At 64.0% G+C, this 12,148-nt stretch overlaps 1 protein-coding gene across 3 annotated transcripts in view; it reads right to left on the bottom strand.

Moving 5' to 3' along the window:
- SLC6A9 (solute carrier family 6 member 9) overlaps positions 1-8,239 on the bottom strand; it is a 59,487-nt gene extending 51,248 nt beyond the window's left edge. Inside the window, exons 1-2 of one of the 3 annotated variants that reach the window (XM_037906864.2) lie at positions 8,220-8,239; positions 1,863-2,030 (exon numbers count right to left, since the gene is read on the bottom strand). In XM_037906864.2, the coding sequence (XP_037762792.1) occupies positions 1,863-1,910 (48 nt within the window). In that variant the 5' untranslated portion in view covers positions 1,911-2,030; positions 8,220-8,239. Of the gene's footprint in view, positions 1-1,862; positions 2,031-2,561; positions 2,987-6,951; positions 7,158-8,219 lie in introns of those variants that run through there. The other 2 variants (XM_037906862.2, XM_037906863.2) reach the window with 2 other exon arrangements.
- Positions 8,240-12,148: the final 3,909 nt, after the last annotated feature.

Genomic DNA, 12,148 nt, shown 5'->3' with positions numbered 1-12,148 from the left:
AACTCTGCAGCGCCTTGGACTAGAGACATCCTCTCCCCTTCCCCACCCCTCACTGCAGATCTGCCCAGCCACACCCCAGGGCAGGGCAGGGCTCTCCGCAGCCTTTTGCCCCCACTCAGCCCCCTTTCTGCACCCTGCCACGGCAGCACACGAGAGGGGCAAGGGAAGGTGCCGGTGGGCCCCAGACACCCCCGATACTGACTAGGCTCAGGGCCAGCGCCCCTTTGTGACAGTGGGGGGGCCACAGGCGAGCACAATGGAGACGACGATGGGGGAGGGGACTCCGCTCTGCGTCCGGAGGAGCCCGGGGCGGGGGTGATAAGGGGGAAGCAGAGTGCCTGGGAAGGCGATACCACGGGCACCACACCCACAGGCCCCCCAGAGGTCACAGGAGTGGGTCCTCGTGGTCAGAGCACAGTCCTGTGAGCCGATCGGCCCCTGGGTCCAGGGGCACCGTGGGAGCCGATGGGAACGGCAGCAGCTCCTGCTCCCTGTGCACGGGGCCGGGCACGGGGGCCTGCGGGGCCAGCCCACCGGTGAGTGTGCACAGACCTCACGCGGGCGGACGTGCGAGGCCGGGAACCCTCGCTCCAGAACGCGGCTCCTCGGCTCAGCTGCGGCGCCTCGCGCGGCCCGGGGCAATCCCTGGGGTGCTGGCCCCGCGAGCGGCGGTCATACGAGCACCACGCGACTAGGACTCCCTCGCGGTGGGGCTCTCGCCACGAAGGGTTAACAGGGCACACACTCACCCCCCCCAGTTCATGCTGGGAGATGGAGTCTCTATGGGCCACCCCTCGGGCTCAGAGCAACTGCTGCCAGGGGCCCTGCCAGAGACAGCCCCAGGGGGACCAGCCGGGACCATCCAGCTCGTGCTTCCCAGGGGAAACCGAGGCACAGAAAGGGACGCAGCCTTCACAGTGAGTCAGTAGGGAACCCAGGAGTCCTGGCTCCCGGTCCAGCGCCCTCACCACAGAGTAAGAGGCGTTGTTCTGGGGATGGCTGTGCTCAGCCCTGGCACCTCCAGGGCAGCCCCCGCCCTCCCCTGCCAGCCAAGCCCCTGATGCAGCCTCCCCACCCCTCCGGAGACAGCCATGGGCCAATGCACAAGACTTCCTGCTCCGCGCCCCCGCGCCCCCAGCCAGAACTGGAGAGGGTGGCACAGCGACCGGGAGGGAGGGGGTCTCAGCCCCCCATCAGCACACTCGATGCATTCCAAGGGAGCCAGCAGCGCCGAGATCTAAACCGCACTCTGCAAGCTGGAGTCAGCCCAGTTCCTGCCCGGATCCCGTGCCTGGCGCCACCCCCCCCCGGAACAACGGGGACGGGCAGTGCCAGAGCCACCACACGGAGAGTCCAGCAGGGTGCCGTGGGGCAGAGCCCAGCCCTTGCACCGGCACCAACTGGGGCATGGGGGGCGCTGCCGATCCTCCCACAGCTGCCCAGACAGCAAATGGAACAGCAGGGGCCTCCGGAAATGCCATGGACAGACCCCGGGACAGAGCAACTGCAACGCCAGCCATTCCCCCGGCCCCTCCAGGCCAGCCTGCCAGACAGATGGGGAAACTGAGGCACGGGTTGGTGGTGGAACACAACAAATCAGGATAGGACCAGGAAGAGGACCCAGGAGTCCTGACCACCAGGCTCCTGCTCCAGCCTCTCCCTCGTGACAGCCTGGCCCAGAACAGTCAGCTCTCATGCTCCAGGGAGTCAGATGGCATCGCCCCCGCAACCCTCCTGCAGTAATGCACAGCTGGCCTTCCCGGCTTCTCCCAGAGACTTAGCCTGCCAGCCACTGACCCACAGGGTGCCTGGCACCATGCAACCCCCAGCAAAGCCCAGGCAATGGGACCCCCAGCACTCACCAGTAACCCCCCGCTGCATTTATCCACCATGGCTGGGGGTTCGGGCATGTTCTGCGCAGCCCGCCACGGGGGCTCCTGCCTGCCCACTCTCCGTCTCGCTGGCTGCACCCGGCTGGCACAGAGACGTCGGCACCGAGCGGTTCAGTCCACAGACAGCGCAGGAGAGAGCTGGGGAGAAACAAGACGGGAGTGACTTGCGGTCACAGGGGAACAGAGCCGGTCGGGAAGCATCCCTGCCCCCACCCTCATCGGGAAGCACACCCATCCTGCACCCCCACCCCTACTCTCCCGGTGGGGGGCACTCCCACTCCTACCCTCCTGGGGGGGGGCACTCTATTCCTGCACCCTCCCGGGGGGGCACCCCATCCTGCACCTCCAAAATCTGGATTCATTCCTAGATCAGGGCCCATTCCTCTAGTCAGGCTGGTCTCTGGGGGGCCACTTCTTGCCATCAGAGAATCAACCGTCTTGCAGCTATGCTTAGGAGAAGGCCCAGGGCGGCGCTAGCAGGGGGCTGTGGGTCGGGACCCAGGGGCACGGGGAGAGTTTGGGGGGCAGGGCTGGGCTAGCAGGGGGCTGCGGGTCGGGACCCAGGGGCACGGGCAGAGTTGGGGGGCAGGGCTGGGCTAGCAGGGGGCTGCGGGTCGGGACCCAGGGGCATGGGGAGAGTTGGAGGGGGGGAGCTTGCCCAATGCTCACCCCACACAAAGACTGAGGTGACGGTGGCACGTGGCTGAGCCTGGCGCTGCGGGGGGCAGAGGGACTCGGCCGGAGCAGGGCCGGCCTGGAGCTCAGCTGCGTGGAGGGCACAGATGGGAGGCGATTTCCTTCTGCCCCGCTGCCCCCTGCATGCTACTGCCTGGGTCGGAGCTGGCAGCCGCTGCCAGGGACCAGCTGCTGCCAGACCTGGGGGGGTGCTGCCACCCCCCATTCCTCAGCGGGCCGCACGCTCGGGCTGCCCTGCTCACTGTCACAGCCCTGCTCGGGCCCTGACCAAGCCCTGCCTCGCTGTCACCGTGCCATGCCCGGAGCTCGCCGGGCTGCCAGGAGCCCTCTGGCCAGGGCCCAGACTCAGCACCACCTCAACAGTGCCCCGCACCCCCCTGCCCCTTGTCTGCAGCCCAGCATGGCTCCAGCCCCCGCCGGAGGGCGAGCTAGGGCCGGGGAGGTGCCGGGGGAGTGGGGCCACCCCCTGGCAGGGCCTGGAGCAGGCCGGGGTGGGGGCGTTGGCCTGCAGGGAGGAGGTGGGGCTGGAGCAGGGTGCAGGGCCCCCGGAGCCAGGCCAGCTGGGCTGCAGCAGGACCTGAGCGGGTGAGATAAGGAGCAGGAGGCACCGCCCAGGGCCAATGGCTCCTGGGCCAACCCCCAGCCCCTGCCTCCTACCCAGGAGCTCTGAGGGTGCAGGGACGGGGTCCCGGGCGGGGGCCCAGCGGGGGCACGAACCCAGGCACAGCCCCCAGCCCTGCCGGCCTGGTCAGGGCGCCGGCTGCTTGGGGCAGGTGCATTACAGGCACTGCACAGAGCAGGCAGGGTTGGGGGGTTACTCAACCCCTCCCTGGTGCTGAGCCCATCCCAACGCCCTGGGCCATGCTCCCAACTCCTTTCTTCCCTCCAGGAGGCCCCAGCCCACCCTCCCCCATGGCTAGCGGGGCCCAGCTGCTGCTGAGCTCCGGGGTCGGCAGGGATCTGGCTCCGTGTCGCCCCCCCCCGTCCCCCCCGCCCCCCTGTAAGGATGCTAGAAAACCTCTCCCAGCATCTCGCTGCCCCAGCAGTCACCGGGCCCGCAGTGCGGCGCGTCTATTTCAGAGAGGGGCTTCCGGGCGAGACGGAAACCGACAGCCTGCCTGGCACACAGGACACTAGCCACCCCAAGCCACCTTCCCTCCTGCTGCCCTGGATCTGCACCGTGGCCACCGCAGCCTGCCTCTCTGCCCCTCCCCTCCCCACAGGAGCCTCCTTCCCCTGCCTCTCCTAACCTCTGGTCTGGTCAAAGAGCTACTGCCCCCCACCCCAGAGGTGGCTGCATTTCAGTGGTGAGCGAAGGGTACAGTCCCAGCTACCAGTCCTCCGGGATGGAACATGCCACCACCAAGATTGGGTTCTGGCAATTTGCATGTAGGCAAATCAGGTTTCTGCTGTCTCCCTCCCACCCCACGCCCAGCCCTGCTCACTCCCATGAGGGGAGGGACATAAATCAGAGCCACTGGCCCTGCTCCAAGCACTGGTGAAGACCCAGTTCTAGAGCAGAATCCGAGTCAGAAAGGCCCAGAGCTCAAGGGCGGAAGGAACCACGCCGGCGATTGTCCCACCCGACGCCCTGTCTAGCACGGCCCAGAGACCGTCACCCAGGTACCCTGTACTGAGCCCGAGAATGTGTGTCTGGCAGCAGGGCTGGATCTGAGAGCAGCACTGCCCAGGGCCCCTTCACCACCCATGCCACACACGTGTGCCCGGCTTCTCATTGTCATTTGTCCGGACGCTGGTTCTCGTTCTCCGCTAGGTACTAGCCAGGGGGCGTAGGGCGTTGTACAGAGATGGAGGGGGCTGAGACAGAAGGGGAGAGGTAGCATCCCTTTAAGAGTTAAAGGGGCTCTCTCATCTCCTCCGGAACTAGATCCCGGGGCGGTGGGCAGCGGTGCCATCCCTTTCAGAGGGGACTGGGCTCTGGCACGGTGTCCTGCCTCTCCAAGACCTGCTGGAGTACACTGTTCCTTTCAGAGGATCAGGCCCAGACAACTGCCCTTTCGGGGGGTGCATGGCCCCTTTAAGGGCTGGCGGGGGCTGCGTCACCCACAGATGCCTGACCATGGACCTGGCTCACCGGGGCCCGACACCCAAGTGCTCCTGTGACTTCAAAGTGGCCAGCAATGGAGAATGCATCCGACCCTCAGTGGGGGTATGGCTCCCGCTTGGGGCTGGACTCCGACCACAGGCGAGGGGGGAGAACATCCCAGAGGGTGGCAGGAGAACTGTGTCTTTCAGGGAGCCAGAGGCCTTCCTGACGCATGTGCTGAACCCTGAAGCATGAGAGCTGATGCCCCTTCCTGCAGCTCACACAGCTACCCCACTGGTCACACGCTCAGCCAGCCCCCTATAAACGTAGCCTCGGGTCCGGATTCTGCAGCCTCTGGGGCAGGGAGCGCTGTGGGTCACATGGCGCATCGTGAATTGTTTCCTTTTCGAGCGTCTGCCAAGCCCGCCGCACTGCAGGGTCTGGGAATCAGACTAACCGGACCTGCCCACTCCCCTCGCGCTGGCCCTCTGTCTGCCACGGGACATGGCACCCCAGGCCCTGCCCTCCCTCCCAACCCCCCCAGGCCCTTGGCACTGACCTTTCCAGGTGCTCGCACTAATCACCACCCAGCGCCCACGAGCTCCAAGCCCGTCCCGTCTGGAAGCTCCAGCCTCACTGAGCCCAGCTCAAGTGCTCTGCCCACCCCCACTCACACACAGGGCGATGGGCGTGACTGACCAGATCCACGGCCTGGCACCCTCCGCCAGCGCCACCCCATCACGGCCCCCTCCTCCCCCCGTCAGCGGCTGCAGGCTGAGGCCAGACGGACTGGCAATAAGGTGTGCATGTTTCACGGCCAGAGTAATTATCTGTTGGAACAATTTCCCCAGGGTCGGGTGGATTCTCCAGGGCTGGCAACCTAAACCGAAGTTGGCTGTTTGTCTAAGAGGAGTGACCGGGGGCAGGGCTCTGGCCTGGGCTGTACAGGGGGTCAGACCGGGTCGCAACGGCCCCAGCCCCACGCCAGCTCCGGGATGCCTCCCCCCAGCCCGCGGAGTCAGGGGCTCTCACGGCTCCTCTTGCTGCCCGGGGTTAGGTACCCCCGCGCCCCCCACACCCAGCAGGGTCTTAACCCAACAGAACACTTTGCCCTGACTCTGCGAGGCTACTGACCGCAGGGGAGAGCCCCCCACATCCCTATGGATGGGTCAGTGGCCCCCCAGGAAGGAGAGCCCCCCACATCCCTAGGGGGGGCCAGTGGCCCCAAGGGAGGAGAGCCCCCTCAGGTCCCCATGGGGGGGGCCAGTGGCTCTCAGGGAGGAGAGCCCCCAGTGGCCCCAGCAGAGCCCAAAGCCATCCCCAGTAGAGGCTCCGGCTCCTTTAAGCAGCGGGATGGGGGGGGGGGGTTACATCAGCTGCCACATGGTTACTCCTCGGCCCTGCCCCTCCACATGCCGGGTGGAAAATTACTGAGATGGGGACCCCCTGGCCCGCCCCCCTCGGGGTCCCCCTGCCCCCCGGCCCCGGCTATGACCGACCCCGGCCCCCCGGGTCTCCAGCGGGCGGAGCACGGGCCCCGTGGGAACAGCGGGGGCGACCCGGGCAGCTCCGGCCCCCGCCGGCCTGGGGCGCCCCGAGGCGGGAAGATGCGCGTCGGGCTCGCCGAGCCTCAGAGCAACTAACGTAACCAAGGAGCGGAGCTACCCTGGGCCCACGGGGAGGCGAGGGGGCCCCATGACCCAGCCCCCCCCGGGCACCGCCCCCAGGGCATCCCCCTTCCCTGGGCACCGCCCCCACCCCTGTACTGCCTTGGACATTCCGCCCCCCCCGGGCACCGCCTCCCAGCGGTGCTGGAACAATTTTGACAGTGGGGGGGCTGATGACGGGAACCATGGAAACCACGGATTCCCTGTTTGTTGTTACTACTCCAAGCCAGGGGTGCGGCAGCCCCCCTAGTTCCAGCGCCACTGAACCCCCCGCCCCCCCCCAGCTCCTGGCCACCCCCCTCGGACATCGGCCCCCCCAGCGCCTGACATACCCCCCTCCCCATGTACCGACCCCCGGGCAGCGCCCCTCACTGACCCCTCCCCGCCCCCCAGCGCTCTGAGCCCCCCGGAGCCAGCTCCGCCCGGTCTCCCGGACCGGCAACAACCAGCGCACGGGGGGCAAAGCGCCGCCTCCGGCGCCCCCCAGCCCGACCGCCGCCGGCCCCCAGGCTCTGCGCCCCCCGGTTCCCCCAGCTGGTTCTGCGCCCCCTCACTGGCTCTGCGCCCCTCGCCCTCCAGTGACTCTGTGCCCCCCCCCAGCTGGCTCTGCGCCCCCCGGTGCCCCCTGGCTCTGCACCCCGCCCCTTACCCCCTCCATGCCGCCCGGGGCCGGCTCCCAGCCCGGCCAGGTGGATCCCCGCGGGGACGTTGCGTCAGCCCAGGGCAGCCCGGATCCAGCCCGCGGGCCCCGCTGCTCCTTCCCCGCCCGGGCTCCGCTGGGGACGCGGCGGCTGCTTCGCGGGGCTTCTGCTGCCGAGTTGCCGGAAAGTTTGGGAGGCTGGGGGGCAAAACCAGGCAAGCCCCGCCCCGCCGGCCGGCCCCGCCCCCCGCCGGCCGGCTCCAGCCCCGAGGCCCCCTGTGCCGCGGCCCCGCGCCCTCCTGGGGCTGGGGGGAGTGTGCTCCGCGTTCCTTCAGTGCGCGTGTAAACACAGCCTGGTGTCAGCCGGGGGCGGGGAGCCGGGCCCGCCACGGGCACGCAGAGCCATGGACACGGCCACACACACCCCGCCTTGGAGACACACACACACACATACAGCCATGGACATAGCTAGATACACACACACACATCGCCTTGGAGACACACACACACACACACACAGAGATACACCCCGCCATGGAGAGACACACACACACACATACAGCCATGGACATAGCTAGATACACACACACCCCGCCATGGAGAGACACACACCCCCTGGAGACACACTCAGAGCCCTGCACGCAGATCTAGACACACACACGCACCAGCCTGGAGACACGGCTACACACCGCCCCGGGGACACGCAGAGCCCTGGACACGGACAGCTACACCCCCGCCGCCTGGGGACAATCACACACACACACCGGGCGCGCCGTGGAGACAGGCGGGGACACACCCACCCACCCCGGGCGCGCACGCAGCACCATGGACAGACCCCGAGCCCTGCGCACAGGCTCCGCCGGGGCCGAGCCCGAGGCGCTGGAACCCGCTGATCCGGGCTCGCCGGGCCCGGCTCGGCTCCGCTCGGCCCGAGCTCAGGAGCCGGGGAGCGCGCCCCGAGCCTGGCGAGCCCGGCGGCCGCAGACGCGCGCTGGGCCGGGCTCGGGGCAGGCGGAGCTGCGCGCCGCCTTCCCAGCCGGGAGCTGGAAGCGCTCGGCGGCAGGAGGGCCCCCTCGCCCTCCCTCCCAAATCCGGACCAGATGTTTCCAGCGAAGCGCAGGAGGCAGGGACGCAGATGGGGCTGCAGGGCCCCAGCCCCCGGCCCCGGGCCGGGCCAATTCCCCCTGCCGCGCTCCGAGTGAATTCGGCCGGAGAATTTGCTAACTCCGCTTTCCGCTGCCTGCCCTCCCCTGAGCCCCGGCCCCCCGTGTAAACACCTGCGTCACGCGCGCTCTGCCCTCCGCCGAACGGGGCAGGGCACAGCTGGGCGCCTGCGAGTCACCATCGGCTTCGCTTTCATGCCGCGCCTTCCCTGCCAAGCGCCGCGGAACCGTGTCTTTGGACGGCCCGTCTCTCCTGCCCCCTGCCAGGGACATGCAGCCACCTCTGGCGTGGAGCCAGCCGCGGCACAGCTGCTGGGGCAGCAAGCCAAGCCCAGTGCCGCAGGAGGGGCAGGGGGCGGTCGGGAGGCCGGGTCATTCCCCCAGGGGGGGTTAGCAGGGACAGCTGGGCTCAGACCTCCAGGCCCTGAGGGGCTGCAGGGCTCAGCTGCTTAGTGTGACAGTGTCTGACACACAGAGCCCCAGACCGGGGGCAATGCAGTGCCGCCTTCTGGGCCCCCTTCACTGCTGCCTCCTGCGGGGACAGTGGGGTCAGCACTGTGCCCGGGGAGAGGTCCCCATGGAGCCCACGCTGCCCCCTGCGGACGCTGGGTCTGCCACCCGGTTCTGACTGCGGCCCAGTCTGACTGGGCACATGGGCTCTGGCGAGGTCACGGCCCCGGGGGGGCGCCGGCTGCAGGGAGCTGGTGTCTTCGTGGCCTCTGTGTGTGGGCGTCTCCATTTCTGCCCTCAGCTGCACAGGTGCCCGGGTTCTCCAGTGCGGCTCCCGGCCTGGTGCTCTCCAGCCCCTTAGCCCAGAGGGCACAGGCCGTGTATGGCCCCCACGCTGTAGGAAGGTGGCGTCTCTTCGGGGCGAGGTGGGACAGTGCTGCTGCTCCTGCTCTGTCTGCTTTCAGTCTGGGGGGCTGGCGGAAGTGGGGACTTACCTGCAGCCGGGGAGGGAAGAAGCCAGCGGAACCGGAGACCTTACAGCCCCCCGACCTCCATGCCACACCTGGGGCTGCAGGCTGGCTGCTGCTCTGCGTCTGGCCCAAGGGAGCTCCCTGGCTCAGGGGCACTGCCCAGGCAGCCTGGTGCTACTTCACACCTGCCCCCCACCCCCACACCTCCCGGCACCCAGGGAGTCAGGGACAGAGCGGGGACCCCCATTCCTCAGCTCTCACCACTAGCCCAGACTCCTCGGGCTGAGTCCCTGGCGAAATCCTCTGATCTGTGCTGGGCACAGCAGTGCCATGGGGTCGGTGTGCTGGTGGGTGGGGGCTGGTCTGCCCTTTCTCTGTGTTGCCCTTTCTCTGCTCTGAGCCTGGCATTTAACCCCTCACCCCCTGCCCACTGAGGCAAAGGAGAACACAAGGACTGAGGGGCCTACGTTGGGGTGAGAGCTTGAACCCCCCCTGCTCCCCACTCTGGGACCCTGAGGCTGCGAGGCCAATGCACCGAGCATTTCCTTCTCCTTTGTTCAAACAGCACGTGGCAGGAAGGAGGGTGCTGCCCAGCGAAGCATTTCAGCTGGATCAGGGGACGGCAAAGTGAACCTCAGTGCAGGTGCCAGCTCTGCTTTGCCATCTGCTGCGCGCTAACATCTCCCTTCCGCGCTGCACCCACACAGCGCAATACAGCAGCGCATGGCTCCTCTGTCTCCTGAAACCCACCTGGGCCGTAGCTCGTAGTGCTGCCAAGGCCTGGCGGGCCCTGGAAGGCCTGGATCTGAAACATACAGTGAACAGCGTCCCGGGATCGGGGGACTGACGAGATGCACTGGGCTGGCTGCTCTGCACAGGGGTGAACCCGCCCTCAGACAGTAACTGACCGTCACGCTTGAGATTCCCAGCACAGACCAGGGGACGGACCTGCTTAGGTGCCTTTGTCCAGGACAGTTCTTGTATGGCTGTAATGGCTTTAAGGCGACGCTGGGGAATTCTCTCCTGAGTCTCCCACTGGCAGGCCATATCCGCCTTGCCTTCCTACTTCTGAGCTGCCAGGACCAACACTGCTCAGCTCCCCAGGGGATAAACACAGAGCCAGAGAGTTGTACGCTTCCTGCTAGCAGGTAGCGCCGGGCCCTGCTTGCGAGCCTCAGCCCCGCTCCTCTCCAAGGCACTGAGCACTACAGCCCAGTCCCACTTCCCTCCACATTTGAAAGAAAAGCTCCCCATAGTAACAAACCTGACACACTCTGGGTATTTTTGATGACTACAAGTGGCTAAAATCCTGCAATCCAGAATGTTTAGCTCAGGTTCCTAGAGCTCGTTAGCCAGGCTGGCTGTTCAGAAGGGTGAATCAGCAGAGAAATAATACAGGCTTTCTTTACCACAGTTAAAGCCATTAAAATATCAATATTAGATAAATCTGATAAGGCCGTATTCTGCCATCATTACTCTAGCTAAGTAGTACCTTACTCCGCAAGAATTAGAGGGGGCTCAAAGAAGGGAGACAAGAATGAAGGGCCTGGATAAACTCAGCTGAAGAGAGACAGAAAAGATGGGAGGTGAAAAGAGAGGGGATGAATCAGAGGGGACTGGACAGAAGTGGATGAATGGAATACGCAAGCTAGATGGGAATGTTTGTTCACCCTGTGTCTGAACCCAAGAATAAAGGGGCAGTTCAGTGACAATGAAAGTGGACAAACGCAAAATGAAGAAAAGGAAATACACACATATCCGGTGGAACTCACTGCCACTGGATGTCACTGACGCCATAACTTAGCAAGATTTGAAAAACGATCAGCGGTTTCTCTGGATAGTGAGACTGAGTTATAATAACAAATATTAAACAATAGTCAAGAGTTTTAGAAGGAATATTAACCCCCCCCCCCCGTCAAAGAGACCATTAGCTCATCTAATCTGACCCCTGTGTAGCACAGGCCAGAGAATTTCATCAAGAGATGGGGAATTCACCATTGCCCTCGGTATCTTGTTCCAGTGGTTAATCAGCCTCGCTGTTAGAAATGAGTCTGTGTCTCCTTTACTTTGTGCACTGGCTGCGGAATAAGGAACAATGGATCCACCACAGGAATAAAAGCACAAGGGCACATCAGGAACCAGCATTTGATGCTGATGATGTCATATTATTTTTATCTAAACCAAATATTTTCCTAAAATTTGTTTTTAGAGAAGTGCAGGACTTTGGGCAAGCGTCTGGATTTAAAGTCAATTACGCCAAATCTGAAATGTTCCCTATAAACCTGCCAGAGTCTGAAAAGTCTCTCTTCCTGAAAATGTTCAGGTACAAAATGGGCAACAAATTCTATAAGATAGGTGAGAATTCAAATCTCAGACAGCCTAGAATTGCTCTATGATTTAAATGTGAAGACACAGCATCAGGAAATGAGCAGGGCCCTGGAGGGCTGGGGGAAGCCTGCGATTTCTGGGTTGGGAAGAATAGCCACAGTCAAAAGGATTATTCCACCAAGGATAGCTTTCCTGTTTCAAAATGTCTCTGTTGTTACCCCAGATAAAACCCTAGCAGGACCACAAAGGATGTTATAAGACTTTATATGGAGTAAGAAAAGACCAGGGAAGCGAGCAGATGCTTTGTACAAGACCATTGAACAGGGTGGGCTCACTGTTCCAAATTTTCTCTGGTGCTATCAAGCTAGTCAGCTCAAAGCAGTACTGGGGGTGCTCTAACCTGGACAAACCTTGGGTCTTTATGGAACAAGAAACTTGGGGCAGTGTAAACATCCCTAGGCTACCACGGATTGATAAAAAAAAATCACACCGGAAATTTACACACCTCTTTTAGCAAAGGCTGCTCTGTGGGTTTGGGCTACAACTAGGGACCACATCAGTTCTTTTCCCTCACCAATGACACCCCCTGAAAATAATCCAGCTCTTAACCCCAATCGCAAACCAGATTGCTTCACAGGTCGGGAGAGCCCTGGAATACACACGGATGGCCAGCCGTTCAGTAAAGACACTTCTCTAACTTATTTAGAGATCAAAACCAACTTTAACTGGCCCACTTTCCCCTGGTACGAGTACTTCAAGTCAGGCATTAGGTTTCTCAGCTTTCTAGAACACCTA

Source organism: Chelonia mydas, chromosome 8 (genome assembly GCF_015237465.2).
Source record: "Chelonia mydas isolate rCheMyd1 chromosome 8, rCheMyd1.pri.v2, whole genome shotgun sequence".
NCBI lineage: Eukaryota > Metazoa > Chordata > Testudines > Cheloniidae > Chelonia > Chelonia mydas.
This window is presented reverse-complemented; position numbering and strand designations above follow the sequence as displayed.